This window comes from Aricia agestis, chromosome 2 (assembly GCF_905147365.1).
Source record: "Aricia agestis chromosome 2, ilAriAges1.1, whole genome shotgun sequence".
NCBI classification, from domain to species: domain Eukaryota; kingdom Metazoa; phylum Arthropoda; class Insecta; order Lepidoptera; family Lycaenidae; genus Aricia; species Aricia agestis.
In genome coordinates, this window is record NC_056407.1 from 18,315,267 (window position 1) to 18,338,160 (window position 22,894).

Consider the following 22,894-nt stretch of genomic DNA (forward strand, 5'->3'; position numbering starts at 1 on the left):
TTCCAAGTAACTTCACTTCATCAGCGAGCATCTATTATTGGTGGCAATCGCTTACCATCAGGTTTTCTGCTCGATTATTGGTTAATTTCGTCCTTCTTACTACCTATTATTAGAGAGTATTAAAAGTCTTGTATAACTATACATTGAGCGGTATTTATTGGAACAGAGTTTCACCTTAGACGTCTCAAAGTTATTTACAGAAGGAATCAATCAATGCAATATGGCTGGCTTTTATACCATTTTACACAAAAGAAACGAACTGCCGTTGACAATTCAAATATAGTAAAATAATCAAAAATGGCTAAGAATAAGTTAAATACATAGTTCTAAATATTAATTAATGTACTTCCCATATTTAAGATAATTATCTACTTAAATATGAGAAGAGGAAGTATAACTGAAGTAAATAATCCTCCCGCCATTTATAACTATTTGTCAAAATCAAGTACCTTACTTATTACTATTTTAAATATAATAATCACTTATTAAAATTATATATAGTGACTAACATAATATACCGATTTAAATAAATAAATATAATATCATATAGCTTGTCCTTTGACATCCGCTAACACTATATTATGTTTATGTATCGTGTACCTATAGGTAATGCGTGGAGCTTCGAATATTTTCATGGCGGTACCTCGCCAACTGCGGGGCCGATAACAATCAACATTGTGATGCAAATACACGAGGAGGCAGAAATGACGTCCACGCGACAGCCGACAGGAAAACACGATCAGTTATAATTGTGTTGTGTATTAGCACTTTTTATAGCATCGTATTAAACAAACATAAATTATTTTACCCAGTAGTTACATAACTTTATTAATCTTTATACTCTAGCGGTCGGAAAACTGCAGCCCGCGTATGTCAAATGAGTTATAAATATTTAGAAGATTCAAGGTATAATATTATATCAAGTGCATTTACAGTCTGTCAAAAAAGTAATTAAATTAAAAAGTGGCAACATCGTAGTGTCATCCCTTTTTTCTTAGATTGATTTGAAAGAGATGACACTACGATGTTGCCACTTTTTAATTTCATGACTTTTTTGACAGACTGTAGTTTATTAAACCGACTTCCAAAAAGAAGGAGGTTATATGTTCGTCAATTTACATTTTATTTAGCGATCTTGTGGTTCTTTTTGGGCAAAAGATATCCACCACTGCACTGCTCCAGAGTTTTTTTTACTATTCAAAAGGTCGCATAATTATTTCATCATACTACAAATAATTTTATTTAAAGTGCGGAAAAACTTAAAGTCTTCCATAAGGTTGTAGGGGGTAAGGGGTATAGAATAAACTGGTATATTTGTGCGCTTATATTTAATGAACTCTGAATATCACAACAGGTTGCCTCACACAACGCAAGCCACAAGCCAAGCTGACAATCACGACAATTGATACATCATTCCAAACGAATGTAGACACACCTCATGATAATATTATTCAAACATGGCGCTTTGTCGACATTTTATTCACACATTCTATTTTTTATGACTTCCCTTTGTCTATCTCAAAAAAAGGTACTTTTATAGTAATTTTATACTGCTAGTTAAACCAAAAAAAATTAAGAAGTAAGAAGAAAAATGATATTTATTTTACCTGATAAATTAAAATAATATCTTGACTCTAAAGTTAATCTCCGTTACTGTAAATATCTGTAAAATGGCTTTTCCAACGTATCATACAAAGACAAAAACGTGGTCGGCTTAGTTTAGGTGTGGTATAAATATTTCTATTATTACCCATTACATTTTGTAAAAAAGCACTTCGTTATAAATGTTTCTACTTAATCAATCAATCATAAATTAAAAATATAAATAATGATATTGATGAAACAATAAACAACAAAAACCATTACAAGATTACTTTAGAAAACATATATAAACAATCTAAGAAGTTATAAAACATGAAAATAGATATAGAGAAATAGCTGCCATATATTACGCCCTGTTTCTAAGGTTTTTTGACAGTAGTTTATCTTTTTAACAGCGTTGTTGATTGGTTAATATTTTGTCGTTAGCTAATCAAAAGTGCTAGAGAATATTCAATAAACTCCTGTAAGAAAAACCTTAGCAACACAAAAGTACAAAATACATTAGTATGTAAGAACTTACATTTTAATTATCACCTACCAACAATCAACCTCACAAATACAATATTATTAAACTTTTAACGCTGAAAATTGTAGGTAAGAAATTTTATCGTTACAATAATATAATATGTACATTTTTTCATAATGTTTTGCAAAAAAAGTGTAACATATTGAACTATCTATATCAATCCAGGGCTATTTTACAAGTAGATTCTATTATAGATGATTTTGTCGTCATCATTGTAGTTCGGATCAGTGATAATATATTATGTATTGCTGTATAGCCTATAGGAATGGACACAATACTGGTATAGTTACATTGAGCGTAATCAGCCCAAAGCTAATTCTTTTTAAACTTCACATTTACAATTACCTACTACACTGACCACAGAGATAAGTTTTGCTACAAACTTTATTTTCTGTCGTATATTTTATTAATCACAAAACATTTGGATTTTCTTATTCTAAATAATTTTTTTATTTTATTATTATTCTAAGAACCTTGTTTACGACGGCTAAAGTGATGAAAAGATTATCTCTGCCTCTCAGTACACAGTAAGCAGCGACACAAATCCCCAATAAGTTATTTTATTTGTCACTTATCAGGAGTAATAAAGACTTGGAAAGTTCAATTTATTTGCTAAAATATTTTACGCTGTTTGTAGACTGACGCTGCGACCTGCGTGACAAAATAGCGGTAAAGCGAGATGCAACATGACACATTGCTATTGGACTTGTGAAACAGAACATATTCTGTCAGTTGCTTATCGCAGTTCGCAGCGTCGATGTACTAGCAGCATCCGGGAGTTGACAGTATGTTTAAAATTTTAAAGTAATTATTAAATTTTATAGATTTATTGATAAAAACTCTAAAACAATACAAATAACGAAAAAATAATTATTGATTTATTTTATTTTACATTGAAAAAATTTGGATTTATTAACTGTAAGTCACGTGATTGGAAACGCCAATCTGAAGCAGTGACGTCATCGTTCAGTGTCAAACAAAATTGGCACTCACTTTTGCGGCAGTAAGGTTAAACACTTACTGCCGCAAAAGTGATTACGTTCATAGCCACAAAAGTGATTTCAAAACCTAATTTAAAGCCTCATTAAATGGTTTAAACACTTTTCAATAAATCAAAAATAAATACATTATTAATTTCATAATTTAGTTACGCATTTATAATAAACGTTTTCAAAAAATACATCTCCAATAATATTATGTTTGGCAAATTTTACAACCGATATTAGGTTTGATTACAAATAAACAGACTAGGTTTTCAGGTTAAACTTATTACAAAAGAAATGGTGGTAACTTTTAAATGACTACAATAATCATAATAATAACTATTATTAACATAACATAAAACATAACAATCAAAAATAAATTAACAAAATTCAACAAATAAATTTTGGTGGTCGTCAGGTACTAACTTTATATGACTTAGATAGTTTTAGTTGCCAATTCTCAATATTTAATTCATTTTAATATTACCTTCATAAAGCTAATAATACTTTAACAAAATTGCAGGAATATAGTAATTATTGGCGTAAAGGGGGTATCCCTTTACGCCTATATAGTGTTCGACACTTCTGTCAATATTTTCTTCCATTCTAGAATGTTCTGTGAAAATTCATTATATTCGGGTTATCAATGGTATCTTATTCACTAATCTAAATCACTATAATATCTTTATTGAAAATATCGTCCGCATTCTTGCCGCATAAATAAATCTTATAAGCCACGTAGGTATATCATTGATAGTTTTTTTTATAATTTGATAGCTTTTATTATACTAGTAACACTCTATTGTATTAGGTGTAAACCTGTAATGATATAAGTTGTAAGTTGTAAATAAATAAACATATTTGACATGGCACGGAAGCGGGCTTATTGTAGCTGGCAATATTTGGCAGAGTCAAACGTGTATAGCGTTTGCTTAATATAGGGTGCATAATATAATATGGTAACACATTGTAAATTATAGTTTAAATAAAAATAAGGAAAAATCATGTCTTTCGAAACATCAATTTCATAATATCGATTATGATTTATAAACACTTAAATAATATATAATGAAATACCTTTTTTCACATCTAAAAATCGACTAAAATATGACCGACACAGACTTTTCTGCCTACCGGCAAATTATGTCTATCATAATGAAGATATGGATACGATATTCCATACTATTATCTAGACATTGGTCACACTTTTGTCTTGTCTCACACTCGTAGTTGTTGCAAAACACTTAAATATTTTATCTTAATATTATTTCTAATACACTACCTACTGTGTTATAGAATATTTTTGTCGTAACAAATGTCAATATCGTATATGCCGTAGGTACCCAATTGTTTTTTTATAGATTTAGTATTAAGTACCCCAAGTAGGGGTAGGGCTAGGGGCGCTGTTGTGTTAAGTTGAACAGTTTTATACATACTTGGGGTAAATAAATTTCATATTATAGAATACTCGGTACCTGTTACTCAGGTACTCTAGGTTCTCAGTTGGTGGGTATACGGTCTCGCAGGTAGGACAGCAGGCTCGCAGTTCCTTTCGCTAGGATCGCATGCCGCGGCTGACGGAAACAGTTGCCCATCAACTCCAGGGATCTGTAACAACATCCATGCTAATATTATAAATGCGAAAGTGTGTTACTTCTTCACGCCCAAACCGCTTAATTGATTTTGCTGAACTTTGTTATGGGGATACCTACTTTCTGTCCCGGGAAAGCACATAGGGAAAAATGTACGGTTTTCGCGCTATAAACAAATTTTTGCGCAACGGAGTACCGGCGTCATCTAGTAATAATATATGTGAAAGGTTACATGGCTGTATATCGACGGAAATGTTGAAGAAGTAATTTGGTTTGTCGCCTGTTAAGTATAGATTTATGAAGTATTCGGCAAATCAGACGCGCAGTGAATGTGCGTGCTCGTATTAAGGCCCGTGCGTGTCTGTGTGCGTACCACTTCACGCCCAAATACACACTCACTTGTGTGCGTACTACAGGTGAGTAAAGTTGTCGAGATTAAGCAAGACAAGTCACCGTCATATTATAGCTTAGCGTATATCATATATGTGTGTGTGTGTATAAGTTGCCGAGCTTAGGCGGCACAGTCGCTGTTGTTAGTATAAGGTCGAGCACGGCGAGCCTTCTCAGCCGCGCGTATGTATGAGTCCGTATATGCTGGCATATGCGTGTCTGCGAACGGCAGACACGTGAAGTTGCCGAGATCTAGCACACCGGCGCCGCAAACGCGTGTATGTATATGTTCGTGTATACGTGCGTGCGTACCGCAAATGCGTGAAGTTGCCGAGCTCGGGCAACACAGTGGCAATACTATTGTTGGTGAGATCAAGCACGGCGAGCCTCTTCAGCCGCGCGTGTGTATGTGTCCATACATGCGAAGTTGCTTAGATCTAGCACAGCGGTGCCGCAAATATATTGTATATGTATAGTGTGTGCGTACCGTAGATGCGTGAAGTTGCCGAGCTCCGGCGGCACAGTCGCGATGCTGTTGTTGGTGAGATCTAGCACAGCGAGCCTCCTGAGCCGCGCGAGGGAGTCGGACGACACGTTGATCTCCGTTATCCTGTTCTCAGCCGCCAGCAGTATCTCCAGGTTCTCCATGTCGTACACGCACCGCGGTATCTTCGTCATCCTTAAAAGATAAATTGATGTGTCAGTTCTTATACAGGACTAGATGACGCCCGCAACTCCGTTGCGCCAAAATTCGTTTATCGTGCGGTAACCGTACATTTTTCGGGGATAAAAAGTATCCTATGTCCTTTTCCGGGACTCAAAGTATCTCCGTACCGAATTTCAGCAAAATTGATTCAGCGGTTCAGGCGTGAAGAGGTAACAGACAGACAGCTGACACACTAATTTCACATTTATAATATTAGTAAATTATGGATACTTATGCCAATTTGGAACGGAAAAAATGTAGGTGTGTTGTAACTTCAGTGTGGTAAAATTATTAGCATAAATATACCAAAATGAGACATTAAAACTGCGGCTGTAGGCGACATCAAGGATTTAGGCGGCGCTGCTTTGTGTTCCGCCATAAGTATAGTATATTCACGTTAAGCCAAGATACGATGTATCTTCTTTAAGACAGAGATAAAATAAATGCTTAACACTCGCTCACACTCTTACCGAAGGTAGGATAGTATTTGTAATTCACTTTCCAATACATTTCATTGTCGTCATGACGCTTTATAGTCTACAAATTGCACGCATCATATCACCTGTTATTAGATATGACGAGCTCCCTCAAGGTCTTCAGTCGTCCGAGCTCCGGAGGCAGGTCATCCAGGCAGTTCCTGCTGACGTCTAGGAATTGCAGATGTCGGCAGTCGGCCAGCTCGCCCGGTACACGCTCTATGCTGTTCCACGACAGGACCAGCTGGGAGAGAGTCTCGCTTAGGCTCCATACACTGAAAACATCATATTATTTATTATGTTATGTTGTGCAGGGCCTGAACTAGCTAGTGAGCCGCTCCGGGCAAAGATAATTTTCGCCGCCCTTTATATACAGAAAACCATAAAAGTCATAAGCTAGTTTTGTTGGGACCGGGGGTTTATGAACACTATCCAACCCGAAGTCGGCTCGAAGGTAAAATTCTCAAACTTGGGTGGTGGATGACATATCTAGGTTGGAAGATAAGTCAATTTTGCCACCCTTCAATTTTTGACGCTCTGGGCAAATGCCCGGCTTATTTAGCGTACTGGACTATCCAAATCAGTACTTAGGCTATCCAAAATTATAAGCATGAGCACTTCGACCATAATAATATTATGTCTAAGGTTTAAGTAATAGTTTTCGACAAGTGTTTCCATCCATCTATACTAATATTATAAAGCGGTAGAGTTTGTTAGTTTGTTTGTTTGTTTGTACGCGCTAATCTCAGGAACTACTGGTCCGATTTGAAAAATTCTTTCAGAGTTAGCTAGCCCATTTATCGAGGAAGGCTATAGGCTATATTTTATCACGTTGAGACTAATAGGAGCGAAGAAATAGAGGAAAATGTGGAAAAAACGGGGGGAAATTATTAGGAAGGACATATTTGAAAGCGCTAATCTTAGGAACTGCTAGTCCGATTTGAAAAATTCTTTCAGTGTTAGATAGCCCATTTTTCGAGAAAGGCTATAGGCTATATTTTATCACGCTAAGACTAATAGCAGGAAAGAAATAGAAAAAAATGTGGAAAAAACGGGGGAAGTTATTTGAAAGGGCTTATCTCACGAACTACTGCAGCAATTTTTCTGTTATTTGGCACAGATAAGAAGTAGACCACGTGAAGGATCATAGGCTATTTTTTGTGGACTAATTTGTCTCTGAAATATCTAATTTTTAACAACAGGTATAAACTAATGTCCACGCGGACGAAGTCGCGGGCAACAGCTAGTCGTGTATCAATTTCTACAAAAAAACTAATATCATCAAAACGTTTATCTGTATGTAGGTCAAGGCTATGTTTCGGTAACAAACATCAGTTCCAGATTACTTGGAAACGGAGCTATTAAGAGGATTCCACACCGCCCTTTTTTCCATACAAACGTTGTCCCCTGTTTCCTCCCTGGTTAATGCTAGTAGAGTTATAATTTTTTTCCTGAATATCTACGGCCACTAATCCAATGTCCCTATGTTTTCTTTTTTTTCATAATTTAATTATTAAATAAGATAATAACGTTCAAAAACCCAAAAAAATGGCCAGATTTTCCGCTGTGTTCAAACGTCCAGAAAACAGATTTGGCTAGATTATACAAAAAAAAGCAAAACATAGGAACACAGCTCAAGCCTTTTTTTAATCTTTAATGAAAAAAGTACTTAAATCGGTTAAGTTTTGGAGAAGGAATCAGGGGACAACGAATCGTTGATTTTCTGGATTTTCTGCAGTTGTCTCTATCGCGTTCTGCGGTATAGGCTTGAGGTAAGGGAGACAGCTATAGATATTACACGTACTTTTTTTTCATTTCTCTAGCCCCTGTTGTATCCTCTTAAAGCTTTATATTTCCGCTTGACTAGCTGCTGCGGCTGCGGCGCAGTGGAGGTCGCTGTTCAAGGTCGCGGTGTTCACACGCTATACAATGTCATCATACAGACCACATGTATTGAATTACAGAAAAACTATAGTATATAGACTAGTACTGTTCAGTTTTTAATATCCTAATATCGGCTAAATCCTTCCTACTAATATTATAAAGGCGAAAGTTTGTTTGGATGTATGGATGTGTGGAATGTGGATGTATGGATGTATGGATGTTTGTTACTCTTTCAAGCAAAAACTACTGAACGGATTTTAATGAAACTTTACAATAATATAGCTTATTCTTCAGAATAACACATAGGCTACAATTTTAACCGACTTTCGGAATGTGTTATGTTCGTTTTTTTATCTTCAACGATTACTCCGCCGTTTGTGAACCGATTTTCAATTTTTTTCTTTTGGTGTATGGGTTATTATTCCAATTTGGTACCATATTCATAAAAATGGTGACCTGATAAAGAGATCCATAAGTAATCGACGGAACTCCTCAAAATTTATATGGAAATATGTGGTGACTTCGGTTTCGTGAGCAGTATTCTAAGCATATGCTACCAACAAGTAAGATTTTGCACCAAGGTATACCATGGTTCGGAAGGTGCTGAGAGAACTCCTGATTCTTTGATTCTTTATAGATACAAGTTTGGGAGTCCGCTCTTAAAACAACGTCGTTATAAGAGCGGAAAGCATAATATGCTACTATGCAAATTACCTTCATCTTAATCATCATCACTACCATAAACCGTTATAGAACCATGTGTCGTCCCGTTTTGACCCTATTATTCATATTCTTTTATGACATATCACTTAAACCGCGGGTAACACCGCGGGGCACAGCTAGTAGAAAATAAATTATAGACATTACATTTAAACGCACATACCATGTGGGCATGAGATCATAGGATTCGTCGAAAATGTTGTGGGGGAGTACAGATAATTTGTGAGAATCGATCTCGATTCAGTATTCACGGATCCCAAACTCAATCTCTCGAAGCTCGAACGCGGAGTAATCGTGGTAGAAAATAATATAATAAACGTACACAATTAATTATTAACGCAACAGAACACTAAAATCGTTCGATAATAATAATATCTATGGACGCTTCACACCACGTCAGTCTGGCCCCATGCTAAGTACCTAAAGGACTTGTGTTACAGGTACCAGACAACGGAAATAATATATTTAATACTTTTATACTGTACATTAAGATTTTTATTATATCATACACATATTTAATACACATCCAGACCCGGGAACATTGAAAACTTTTTTGTTCCGTCGGCGGGATTCGAACCCGCGACGCCCGGCTTGAGCTACCAACGCGCTCACCACTGAGCCACAGAGGTCGTCAAATACATCACTTTTTATAGCCCAAGGCCTATAACGCAATATACTTGAATGTATTCCAATGGGGATTCCTTTTTAGGGTTCCGTAGTTTGTTTTTATTATGTCACGCTACATAAACTGCTAATTAAATAACATAAATTCGCGTTGCGGCTCTAATGAAAATGGCCACGTCGCGTTCTGGCAATCACAAAAAGACCATAAAGCGAAAATCGTGTCGTGGCTGATATGCTATGTACCAAGCGTAATACAAAATATTTTTTCTTTTACTAAATCGTGCAACATTTCAAAAATTTTAAAAACACTATTTAAATGTTGCTTTCTCGGTATATAAACTTCGTATGTGGAATTGCGATGCGAATTCGCACGAATTCACAATTATGTGTGGGAGCCCTAAAGTCGAAGTTAAGCCAAGTATTAGTGTTGCTAACCTAAAAAACTGTATGTGTACTGCAGTCTTAAATCACTTTGCGTTAGTCTACAACCGCATCCAAGCAAACTTTTCTGATATCTGTCACAGGTTATATCCCTCAACCTAAAAGATCCCAAATGTACTCACCCTGGCGGCACAGCCACAAGCTTGTTCTTCGACAGGTCTACGATGTGTACTTCAGCGGCGGCGGCGGCTCGGAATACCTCGTCCGGAACGGCGGTCAGCTCACGGGACACCAGCAGTAGCGAGTTGCTCTTGCGCATCGTGTACCTGCGACGTGGACGTGGTTATGCAAAACAGAACAGAGTCAAGACACTAAAGCTTTAGGCTCAATTTATACCGCCGTGGAATGGAACGGAAGTGGCGAAACTGTACATAGCACAAAATATATATAATATTATACTGTTTTTTTAATAATAATTATCAACAGTATAATATTATATATACATAGAGGCGTCCCCACACCAAGCGAGCAGCCTCGGGCGAGGCTCACCGTGCGTGGCATGTACCGTACCGCTCGGGCGAGCGCGAGCCGATGTCGGTTTTTTGATTTGCTCAAAGGTGCCTCAGTCCTTTGCCTCGCGCAGTGTCGTTTGCCTCGCGTCAGGTGTTTTGGTTTGTGCCGCGTTCAAAAATTAACGATCAGTGTCGACAACTAATAAGTTTATACGCCACAAATGTATAGCTTTGGGTTGCCAGGGATCCCAATTACACTAACAGGGGGATGAGGGAAGATTCTTGGAGAGAAATCAGCCGCAAAATGAATATTTCTGTTAAGGATGTAAAAAAATTGAGTCTTTGTTAGGATCATACAAACGAGATTCTCCTATTTCTTATAGTTGTGTACAGCAAAATAAAACCATGCAAGCACGGTTGTGCGTACGTGCGGTACGTCGTGTCTTTGTGCTCAACTGAGCAATGACTCGGGCTTTTCGATCGAGGCTGCCTCTTAGTGTACGCCCGTCTGCCTCGCCCGATTAACGCGCGCGGCGGGCCTCGCCCGAGGTTGCACGTTTGGTGTAGTCCGCCTAATGATGCTTCCATTCCGTTCCATTCTGCGGCGGTATAAATTGAGTCTAAGTGTGAAATTGGGACAATGTGTCCTATTCTTTAGGTCAGTGATGCTATTTTCAATTTTAAGCGAATCCTGGAATGAAACATATTTGCGTAACTACGTCCAGTGACCATTTTATTATGTCCCATTTTCACAATCGCCTAATACTGTATTTTGTAGCTTATTGATGTGTGTTTTGTTTTAGCTAATTTAATACTTACTTATCGGGCCACTCCTCCTTACACCTGGTGTCCTCCTCGTCCTCGCACATGCGGTCCCTCAGGTATTTCATCATGCGGTCGGTGCCGCCTCGGATCACGTCCTGCCGCACGCTCGACAGCCGGTTTCCCTCCATACTGATACTCTGGAGCTGGGAGAGCAGACCCAGGTTCTTTGGTAGCCTGGCCAAAGAAATAGTAATCACACAATGGAACATTTTTAAATGGATGAATATATTACTTACTTAATACTTACTAATATTATAAAATATTTGAAAGTGTGCATGTCTTGTCTGTTACCTCTTCACTCCCAAAACTGTATGTACGGTTCCCGCGCGATAAACCAATTTTGGCGCGACGGAGTTGCAGGCGTCATCTAGTATAGTATAAGAATATTATGCCTCCGTGGTCCAGTGGTTAAGAGCGTGGCTCATGACTCGGAGGTCGAGGGTTCGATTCCCGCGTTGGAAACATGTTATTTCCAAGTTTGGTTAGGACAATGCAGGCTGATCACCTGATTGTCTGACAAGTAAGATGATCCATGCGTCGGATGGGCATGTAAAAAGTCGGTCCTGCGCCTGATCTCTCGCCAGCCGTGTCGGTCTTCCGTCCCACTGGGTTATGAGAGTGAAGGAACAGAGAGTGCCTTGGGTACTGCGCACACACTTGAGCACTATAAAATTACTCCTGCGTACCTGGCCGGGTTTCAATGAAACTGGCCACCGTCACCGAAATCGGTGTGGGGAGTATTATGGTTATCTGTATACACTATACAGGGTGCAATTAAACCTTCCAAATTATTACCAGGACTTAGGTATCATTAGGAGAGTTCATTTTGCCCCAAAAAAAATGGGGCACGTCACGCGCGGGCGACTTCTAGTGTCCATTAATTGTAGTGTTTTTTGGGATAACTTTCGGAAGCTATTTCTCAACATTTTATGTACTGAGTGATTATAAAAGAAAAAATACGTGTATTTTTATTTTTAACAAGGATTAATATATCAAAATTTGGCAGGATGGTTTAATTGCACCCTGTATAAAGGGCGGCGAAAGTATTATTCCACCAAAAACATACCTGTTAAAATGGGGCCAAGTTCCTATCGGCAAATTTTTGGTCTAAAAAAGAGTTGAAATCCAATCAACAGCCTGATCCATAATACTTCTAATTTGAACATGGCAGGTTAATTTTATTATATTACTATCTAATTATACAATGGATAAATCAAAAGTTACGTATAGCACGAAAACCTGCCAAGTTCTTTAGAAGTATTATGGATCAGGCTGTTGATGAAAATTTGCCGATAGGAACTTGGCCCCATTTGAACAGGTATGTTTTTGGTGGGATTTCAATACTTTTTTTTTTCAAGAAATTATACCTATTTTTTTCTTTTTGTGCCACACCCGACCTCAACAATACCTTCGATATATGGTGCTAGTTGTATTTGTTAAACTATTAATAGAAGCGAAGTTTTCAAGTAAACAGTATTTATTTAACCTATATCAACTCCCAAGCAGTCGAATTCGACCGCGTAAACAATAGATTTCCAAGAATCCGCGATCGAAGGATTAATAAGCTATAGCCTATCAGTATGCATTATACATGATGACAATATTTTAAACTAATCCTCTCCCACCCTCCTCATCGTATTCTCATCGTATCACTGGCGTATAAGAATTTTACCTATAGTTCGTAGAGGAGCCGACTCGCGCTTGACCGATTTCGTCTTATTTTTTTTATTAATCTACATATTATAACACACAACCTGAGTGTCAAATTTCATTACGTTAGGAAAATTGGAAGTGGTATCTAAAGTTCGTAGATGAACCGACTCACGCTTGACCGATTTCTCAAATTTCTCAATTTTTTTAATCTACTTATAACACACGACCTGCGTGCCAAATTTCATAACGCTAGGACAATCGGAAGTGGCCTCTAAGGTTTGTAGGTGAACCGACTCACGCTTGACCGATTTCTTAAATTTCTCAATTTTTTGTTAATCTACATAATATAACACGGGCATTTTCAAAAAAATGTGTACCCCTGGTTTTTACCTTGTCCCTTGACTTCGCTACAGATTATTTGTAAAAAATTACATACTAACATTTTGTAAGTTTAATGTAGGAGCAAAAACAAGTTTTCTTTTATTAAAATACATTCACGTTTGTATAAAAATTTATTTAGTATGAGATTTATAAGGGTTTTTAAGTACCGAAACCTATTAAATTCACCTGTCCCCTTCCCAGAAGTTGTAACAAAATCTTTAATAACTATTTTTTTTCTTAAAGTAAGTTACTTAAAAAACATATGTTAGATTCCTAAATACTTAATGTATCAATTGTTATTTCTTGTTATTGAAAAATCTAACATAATTTAACTACAAATTAATTAAAATTATAATCATGAAAAAACAACCCGGCCGGAATGTTCGGTTTTGTGACCGTTTTTTTTAGTTTTATAAACATACTACAAAAATATTTTCGGCACTAAATGATAGCACTATATTTCATTGTACATCGAGAAACTTCAATTTGAATTTAGTAGTTAAAAATCTGCTACAAGACGCGGACGCAGGTTGGATGGTTCTTCAGGAACGGTTTATAATAATAATAATAATATAATATCTATGGACGCTTCACACCACGTCATTTGTTCAGATAAGTGACCATATTTTGTAAGCATTATTATACTTTCTCCAACTGTTTTTACTGTTGACACGTTGCAAAATTAGCTTAGTATTTAGTAAAAAAAATGAAATTGTGATAACTATTATCGGTTATTTACAAACACTTTAAAAGTAAAAGAAAGTAATATTACGTGACTTCCGACTTGTGACTTTTCGTATGGTCACATATAATGGAACGGACAAGTCACAACAGGCGGAAAGCATAAGGCTTAGTTCACATTTTAAATAAATTATTTTTTTATTCACAGATTTTATTAAGAAAATTGGTGATTTTTAAACTGGTACGATTAACGTACAAATATATTTTTTATTACTTATGTGTTAAGGTGACGCCGCGTTAAAGTAAAAAACCGTTTTGGATATGTTTTAGATTGCTAGTTTTCTTTGCATCTAGACATCGGATTATATGCATTGCATACTTGCATATGCAAATGCATATTATAATGTCACTTTTTAGGCGATAGTGCATATTTTGGCAATTTTGCATATTTCGGTAGTTTAACTTCTATGGGCATTAAGATGGCAATCGGAAAATGTTGGTAGACAATTATTATTGGCGTATAATAAATAAATAAAAACTAAAAAGGCTTTATTTCAAGAAATTAAAAATTTTGATTTTATGAAATTATAAAAATTGGCGCTTTTATTAATGTCACTACCGGAAAAGTCTTAAAAATAATAATAAATTTTAATATTAAGTTACTTTTGATTGATTGATTAAATACTGACAATGAACTTTAATTTTTTAGCTTTAGTCATTGCTGAGAAAAATCGATATCGCTACAGCCAAATTATAAAGGCGTCGACTTTACTTAACAATAACAAATATACTATTTAAAATTTAAATAAGTACCTAAAAGTTTTATTTTTTTTTAATAATTTTGATTTTATTTCCACTACTTTTCTATCAGTAAAGTTGAAAATCATTTTGTGTCGTTGATATTTGCAGATTTATAATAACTAGACATCAGATTATATGCATTTGCATACTTGCATATGCAAATGCATATAATGTCACTTTTTAGGCGATAATGCATATTTCGGTAGTTTAACTTCCATGGGCATTAAGATTGCAATCGGAAAATGTTGGTAGAAAATTATTATTGGCGTATAACAAATAAATAAAAAGTCTTTATTTCAAGAAATTAAAAATCCTGGATTTTATGAAATTATAAAAATTGGCGCTTTTATTAATGTCACTACCGGAAAAGTCTTCAAAAAAATAATAAATTTTAATATTAAGTGACTTTTGATTGTGCATATTTTGTGCATATTTCGACCATTTTTCGTGCATATTTGCATGGATATTTCGGCACTTTGATCGTGCATATAATTCGATGTCATTAATAACTTAGGAATTCGTAGACATGTGAACACATCTTTATGATTATGAGATGTTCGTCCCTCTAATTAATGAAGTTAAATCTATGAAATCAAAGAATTTTTTACTTTTATAAGTAGTGCAACAATAAAAATGTTTAAAGAAAAGGTTTTTGTGTTATAAAAACTTCTTTATATATGTTAAATATTAATTACTCATGTAAAAAAATGAAAAATAACCTAGTGGATAGGTCACATAGTCACACTATGGATTAAAAATAATTGCTACTCTTGTTGATCCTTGAAATTATCAATTTTTTTTTAATAAACAATTAAATATGCATTTCATTAGATTAAATTAACGAAGAAATCCATTTATTGCTGTATTTTTTTGTAAGTATTAAATTATATTTTACATTTAGTCGCACAACGGAATCTGTTTCGTCGAAAATTCGATTTTGTTTCAATAATATCAGAATAATATAACGTTTTCAGCGTTCTTTTTAACTTATTTCATTAGTTCAATATTTTTCCTTGTATATGACATTCAAATAAAGGTAAATAAATGACCTTAAAAAATATAGACATATTTTTGCAAGGGTACACGTTTTTTTGAAAATGCCCACACACGACCTGTGTGGCAAATTTCATAACGCTAGGATAACTGGAAGTGGCCTAGAGGTTTTGATTACCGGACAGTGAGTGAGTGCCAAAATTAGCTATTTTCACAGCTATTTCAGGATCTACCGAAGCTATATCTATTAATTTGGTATACTGCTTAAGTACTAGCACATAATTACGTAGGTATAATTTTATCTTTGCACTCGCAATAGGCACTGAGCTCCGGGGGGGTCAAAAGTGCGCCGAAACGTTTCGTGTAAATAGTGCACGGCATACGCGCGGCCTGCTGGAACTTTGATTTGCCCGGAGCGGCTAAATAGCTATAATAGTCTATAGATCGCGGGCCCTGCTCGGAGCACGGAGTATACAAATGAATACTTGCTTGTTCAGGTTGTTGTTGCTTATGTCGAATCGTTTCAGTTTCTGCAGGAGCGAGATGTTCTCCGGTAGTATCTCCACCTTATTGTCCCGCAGGTTGAGGACGTTGAGGTGCTGCATTTGGTCGCAGAACTCCTCCGTTATTTTCTGGAAATGTGCGCACTTTATAGTATTGTAGAATGCCACATTGTGCAAATACAGTTAAGGTGCATTGGGGCAATCTCGTAAAGTTTAAGAGTGAGTATATTGTGTCATTGTTTCAAGTTTAGAAGACGAATTTGTATATATTGTTACCTATAACTGTAACATTTTAGTTATAATAAACATATTTCCATGTGAATTGTATATTTTTTAGTTCAAAAGTATTTACGGATAACTACCCCTTTAAAATATAACCCTATTTCTACTTTTCATGGGCAATTTCGAATACTCAAGGGGTAATTTCGAATAACAGCCGAAACACGACCTAATGTAAAAATACATTTAAGGCACATATTTATTTTTATTCTATTTTACCCCATACAAAAACATTGTGCATACAAGCCATAGAAGACACCAAACTAATTTTTGTACCGAAAAATTTTCGAAATTACCCCATCGGGGATGCAGATGTCCTCAACATTTGGAGCAAAGAAATAAATAGAATAAGAACAATAAAAAAACCAACGAAAGTGGTAGCTAACAGAGATAGAACTATTAACCTATCAATATACAGAAAATCAGCTGGTTAGGGTTGCGTTTTAGGGTTCCGTAGTCAACTAAGTTTTGTTGATTAGTGAACTAAAACGACTAAAACGGTACCCCAACAAGCTGTTTTTTGTATAATGATAGGTTAATAGTTATATAATTCAAGAGTAACCTTGTCCTACAAATAGAACAATCCATATTTTAGGACCATCAAATCGGAATATTATATTATGTTGCGCACCTCTGCAAAAGACTATGAAAAATTTTTTGGGGAAATTTCGTTAACAAATTTACCCCACTGGGGTTATTTCGAATGTTTATTAAAAATCATAGCTAGAGCAACATAACCTATTCTTAGGAAAGCAAAAAACGTCAAAGCTTCTTTAAAACAAACAAAATATTACGTAACTTACCTAATTTCTGTGTAAAACAATACGGGGTAATTTCGATAATTTCGATAATCCCAAAAAAATCATAAAATTGCACTTGGCGTGAAAAAATGAACTTAGCGCACATACACTGCCGGCTGACGGCTCGAGGGAAAGGAAGTGGGGGAGGTGATTAAATTGGCGTCTCGGTTAATGTAGCCAGAGCTCAAAATTACTTTCTGTTTGGTAATTATTTGCCATTTTCGGAATATCCCCATTTTTTTTTTCTTCCGAAGTTACCCCAATGCACAAATTATATATAAAAATGGATTTTCAAATGTGTTAGTCGCGCTAAAACTCGAAAACGGCTGATTTTAGTCTTAAAATATTCGTAGAAGTCCAGGGAAGATTTTAAAGTGACACGAAGTTCACCGGGACAGCTATACAGTGTGTAACAAAAATAAGTGATAATACTTTAGGGTGTGTACGTGTTCCTTGTAGAGAGTTCACTGTTAAAGTAGCAGCTCTGAAAGACGAAAATTTTTTTTCACTTTTGTATGGGCAATGGCCCGAGCGTCACGAGTTTCCCCATACAAAAGTGAAAAATTTTTTTGGCCTTTCAGCGCTGCTACTTTCACAGTGAACTCTCTACAAGGCTCTACACCCTCAAGTATTATCACTTATTTTTGTTACACCCTGTATATATATAGAGTTTTCCCATACAAAAGTGAAAAAATTTTTTGGTCTTCCAGCGCTGCTACATATACTTATATACTTGTGTAAAGTAATATTTTAGTCCATAATTGTTGTCACGGTGTGTCGGGAGACCGCCAAGTAAACTACAACCTACAACCGCCAAGTCGCTGGTTACTTATCTCGATTCAGATCGCTGTGAATTGTTATGTGAAATCAAACATCTACATTAGCGGTCCCCCGACACACCTTGACAACAATTATGGACTAAAATATTACTTTACACAAGTTAGGAATTATTAGAACTTAAAGGCAATAAATATTATTTCATTACTTTTTAAAGTTGTTTTGGCGGGGGTTTTTTAAATTTCTTAATTTTATTTTATTTCATACTTTTTAAACTTGTGTTGGTTATAACTTATAGTGCAGAATAATTCCTATCAACAGAATCATATTCTCATACCAGCTATTAATGTCCTTTTCGATGAGGCCGTTAATATGAGCCCAAACATGAAACCTCCACTTTGGGTTCATACGAAGCTCGGTTCCTATAGAATCCAGGTGATGCTGCAGCAGCAGCATGTAAATATTTACTGTTATATACTTTATCTACTTCTTATTGGTTGTCGCAATTAAAATGAGCCCAAACACGAAACCTCTGCTCTAAGTTGGCGAGGAATTGGATATCCTATTGATTACCAGGTGATGCTGCAGCACCAGGTCAACTTTCCATTATTATGTGTATACGTATATTGTATATTCACAAATGTCACGAACTAGAATGAAGTATAAAACCCATTAAAACGACTACAAGTTGCTAACGGCCTTTCATGAACCAGATAAACCCTGATTGTCCAGCACTGAGCAGGCTGATGATGATGAATTATAGCTAAGAACACTCTCGATCATGTCAGCTTTCAAACAATAAAAACTAGATCAAAATCGGTCCACCCGTTTGGATGCTACGATGCCACGGACAGATACACACACAGACAAACAGACAAACAGACAGACAGACAGACAGACAGACACGTCAAACTTATAACACCCCTCTTTTTTGTCGGGGGTTAAAAAATGGATTTTCAATTGTGTTAGTAACGCTAGAACTCGAAAACGGCTGAACGAATTGGGCTATTTTTAGTCTTAAAATATTCGTAGAAGTCAATGGAAGGTTTTAAAAAATGACACGAAGTTCATGGGGACAGCTAGTTTAAAATAAAAATCACATTTAGGTTAAAATTGTACTTAAATGAAATATGTAACGTTTACTATATTTTCTAAATAAACGTTAAAACTTTAATATAAAGACTTAGTTACGTCTTATGAAAGACAATAATATTTTGTAAGTATACAATTTAACAAAAATATGCGTGTTTTAATGACGATAAACCTTGACTAAAATGACACGATAATAACTTTAGCTTTTTACTTTTTTTATAAGCCCATTCGTAGTTATTATTTATCAGAGTATTTATGAGATAATCTCTGTGTTGTTGCCATAAAGATTTTTTTCCCCTTTCAACATCTGCAATCAGCTAGTTATAACCATATAATAAATAAGGCATAAAGATGACACAAAATATATTTTAGAATTAATATAACTCATTGCTCAATCATCATATCTTCGCACGCATTACGTCGGTGCCACGGTGCACGGTGCAGTGCCGGTGGGGACTGGGGAGGAGCGGATCGACTACCGAGAATTGGGTACACTAACCTAATTGAAATTAAGTGCTCAATGAAATCATTGCTAATTCCGGTAACTGAATAGAGATGAGAGTTAGCTTTTTCAGTGGGGTACGAAAAAATACTATCTCGGTCTTTAAAGGGGAAACAAGATGCCGTAAAATTCGTGCGCAAGCACTCAGTTAAAGAGACGAGAAGCCATTTTTAAGCTACTGCATGGCTTTTATCGCTGGTTTTGAGCGCGGCGACCGAATCAAGGAATTCCGTGACTTTACAGTGACCGGACCTTGGAGGCGCGCCGCGCGACGCGACGCTCCATGAATATTCAGTTTTTCAAACTGAAATTCGAAGCACCCAAGTTATTCGCGAGATATTATGGGCGACACAATTCTATCGAAATCTGAATAGTTTTATTGTAATAAAAGGCACACATTAACATTTTGTCCCAGTTGCTACTTATATAACTATTATTATGCCATCATAAGGGCAGTAAGGTCCAAAAGCCCTATACACACTGTATAGTATATAATGCTTGTCGGCGACTGTACGTAGCATTGTGTAGACTGCAGACTAGATAAAAAGTGAATGCCTCCACATTCTCCTCTAATTGGCGTTTAACACTACACTGAACATCATGTAATCATTTTCATAATGTTACTTTTCCGTGTATTTACATATCAACACACTCAAAACTTTGGTAAAATAGCGAAAATTATTGTTCATGAGTTATATAACATACTAAAAATATTGCTCTGAATCTTATCTTGATAGCCATGAGAAAAAAAGTACAATTTACACATTGTAATAAAAAGAAATCATATATTTATGTTAATGGTTAGTTTCAGTTGTCACTAAAATGATATACATACCTTAATGTAATTGTTGGCCATGTATATTTCCTTGAGAGCAGTGCAGCCGTAGAAGTCGGGCAGTTCCTCTATGTTGTTGTGGTTGACGTCCAAAATCTCCATCTTTCTGAGCTCACCCAAAGGTGGAAGTGCAACTAAATTGTTGTTGCTTATGTTCAACTTCTTTAAATCTAAAAGTAATGTACTAAAATAGGGTAAAACACAAAAATATAAGAAACCCAACCACATTATACATTTGCCTAGCTGCTGCTTCCAGAGATAGCAATAAGCAATTTAATAATAATTTGTGCTGTTATCAAACTACTTTTTTATGACTGGCTAACCAATTGCGGTATAATAATAACTAGTGTTTATACTATCAAAACATCAAACATAACATGACAATTTTCAAATGAGGTCAGAATTCCAGAGACAATGGAATAAAATAGCTTTGTTCACTCACCTCTGAGGTTGACAATATCTGGTGGCAACTCCTCCAGGGAGTTATGTGACAGGTTCAGCTCCACAAGTCGCACCAGGTAGCCCATGCCGGGGGGCAATGCTTGCAGTTTATTATGGGATAGGTCCTACATGACATAGAAATACTATTTATTATTTATTCTTTAGTACATAAATAAGAGTTGAATAAAACAAGTGAGTAAAAAGCAATTGTTTAGAAACATCATGTTTCTTTTAACCTATCAACCCCCATATGGACACCGGTGACCATGACAACAATAGAATAACAATAGATTTCCAGGAATCCGCGATCGAAGGATTTTCTTTAACTTTTTGCCCAACTTGCGTGTTTTAGCTAAAGAAACAGTTATATTTCTAGACCATAGCATTACTGGAAAATATTGTTGATATTTACCAAGAATGTTAGCATGACCAGGTCTCCAAAATCTGGTTCAATGCTTATAAGTTCATTATGAGATATGCTGAGCCACCTCAACTCTGTCAGCTTGTAGAACTCTTTGGGCAAAGTCTGCAGTCGGTTATGATCTAGACTCAGATTGGCCAGACTTTGCAGTTCACCTATCTCAGCAGGCAGGCTTGCTAAAGCGTTATCATGAAGCTGTAACAAATTAATTCATTTTCTTTTTTATCTCATAAAGCACACTTGAAACATAAACTTAAAACAACACAAAGTGTGTACCTGATACTTATCAATAAAAACATTGTAATAAAATGTAGTTGAATGATCAAAGTGTAGCAGAATGACTAAAATAAAGAAGAGACAATTCATATAAAAAAGGCTGAAATTAACATTTTAAAATGTTGCTTACCTTCAACGTAACAAGCGCCTGCAAGTACTTGATATCAGGGGATATGGTGTTAATTACATTCGAACTGAGGTCAAGGGTCTTCAACGGTTCGGAATTCCACCAGTTATTCGTGTCTGACCTTGTAAAATCCACTTCTTTGGTATCATCCAATGACAATTCATCAATTTTCCATACATTATCAGGGACTAAAAATATTTTAAGCATATGTTGTGATTATATTTAATTACCGGGTATATCCGGTAATTAAATTTTTTTTTTTATTATAAGGAATTAATTTAGAAATAATACAAACCAGTGCCTAGTCCCCTATTACATAAACTGAGCTGGCCTGTGCGCTTTGCTGATTTAATCAAACCTATAGACAGTTCCTTCTCATCAGCTTGCTTGTCTTGAAGGTGAAAAACTGGCTTGTTCCTCACTTTTACGCCCGATTTAATAGGTATACGCCGAGACATATTATTTACTGCTTTAAAAATAAATATGTATAAAGTTTCATTTCCACTCACTTACAAATTATTTGCAAGTACTTTATAACCAATAAAGTCTTATATCATATAATACAGATTAAAGAGTATTCACTTGGATTTTGTACATATTGGTAGGTTTTGTGAGTTGTAAATTATAATAAAAGTTAATAAATATTACAAAATAACAGTTCATTTGTGTTCCATGGAATTTGGACATTAATTGACAATTCTTCTTCTTTTCATCTGACTTTTGACATAAGCAAATTGTTTTTTTCTTATTATGGCACTTTGGCTATTTAACCACGGCCTGTGTCGATATGGCGAGAAAACAATGATTTTTTACTTGTTTTTTTACAAATGACCACAGAACACAGCCGACATGCTGACGACTTGTTACCATATATATTATGTCTATGCTTGTTACTAATAAGTTACTAATTAGTATAGTAATCTTAACATAATAATAATATTATTATAGTTAAGAAATAATATGGTAACAATATAAATATGACCTTGAATCATTTATGTACATGTCGCAGTCGACTGGTTAAAAAAGCCGTTCAATCAAATAGCTAGCCCTTTCACTGAACAACGCTATTCAACGGCTATACGTCGTTTAGTCGACTTATTGACTGCAACGT

The 22,894-nt window shown here is 35.6% G+C and overlaps 1 protein-coding gene across 2 annotated transcripts; it reads right to left on the minus strand.

Annotated features, from left to right (window-relative positions):
- Window positions 1-3,968: 3,968 nt before the first annotated feature.
- LOC121739824 (leucine-rich repeat-containing protein 40-like) lies at window positions 3,969-22,384 on the minus strand. Of its 2 annotated transcripts, XM_042132407.1 has the most exons (12): window positions 22,079-22,384; window positions 21,787-21,971; window positions 21,372-21,575; window positions 20,961-21,084; window positions 20,519-20,688; window positions 16,220-16,362; window positions 11,216-11,395; window positions 10,067-10,210; window positions 6,362-6,550; window positions 5,656-5,772; window positions 5,406-5,480; window positions 3,969-4,719 (listed from the first exon to the last, which is right to left on the minus strand). In XM_042132407.1, the coding sequence occupies exons 1-12, from the start codon at window positions 22,239-22,241 to the stop codon at window positions 4,611-4,613; spliced, it is 1,803 nt and encodes a 600-aa protein (XP_041988341.1). In that variant the 5' UTR covers window positions 22,242-22,384; the 3' UTR covers window positions 3,969-4,610. The 2 variants fall into 2 exon arrangements, with proteins under 2 accessions (XP_041988341.1, XP_041988340.1); XM_042132406.1 differs by lacking the exon at window positions 5,406-5,480 and having other exon boundaries at window positions 5,581-5,772; window positions 22,079-22,382.
- Between the last annotated feature and the right edge of the window lie 510 nt (window positions 22,385-22,894).

Coding starts and splice junctions, on each gene's coding strand:
- LOC121739824 (XM_042132407.1), bottom strand. CDS start 22,241: ATGTCTCGGCGTATACCTATTAAATCGGGCGTAAAAGTGAGGAACAAG. Junction 21,576..21,786: donor AGGCGCTTGTTACGTTGAAG/GTAAGCAACATT, acceptor AATTTGTTACAG/CTTCATGATAACGCTTTAGC. Junction 5,773..6,361: donor CTCGTCATATCTAATAACAG/GTGATATGATGC, acceptor TTATCTTTTAAG/GATGACGAAGATACCGCGGT.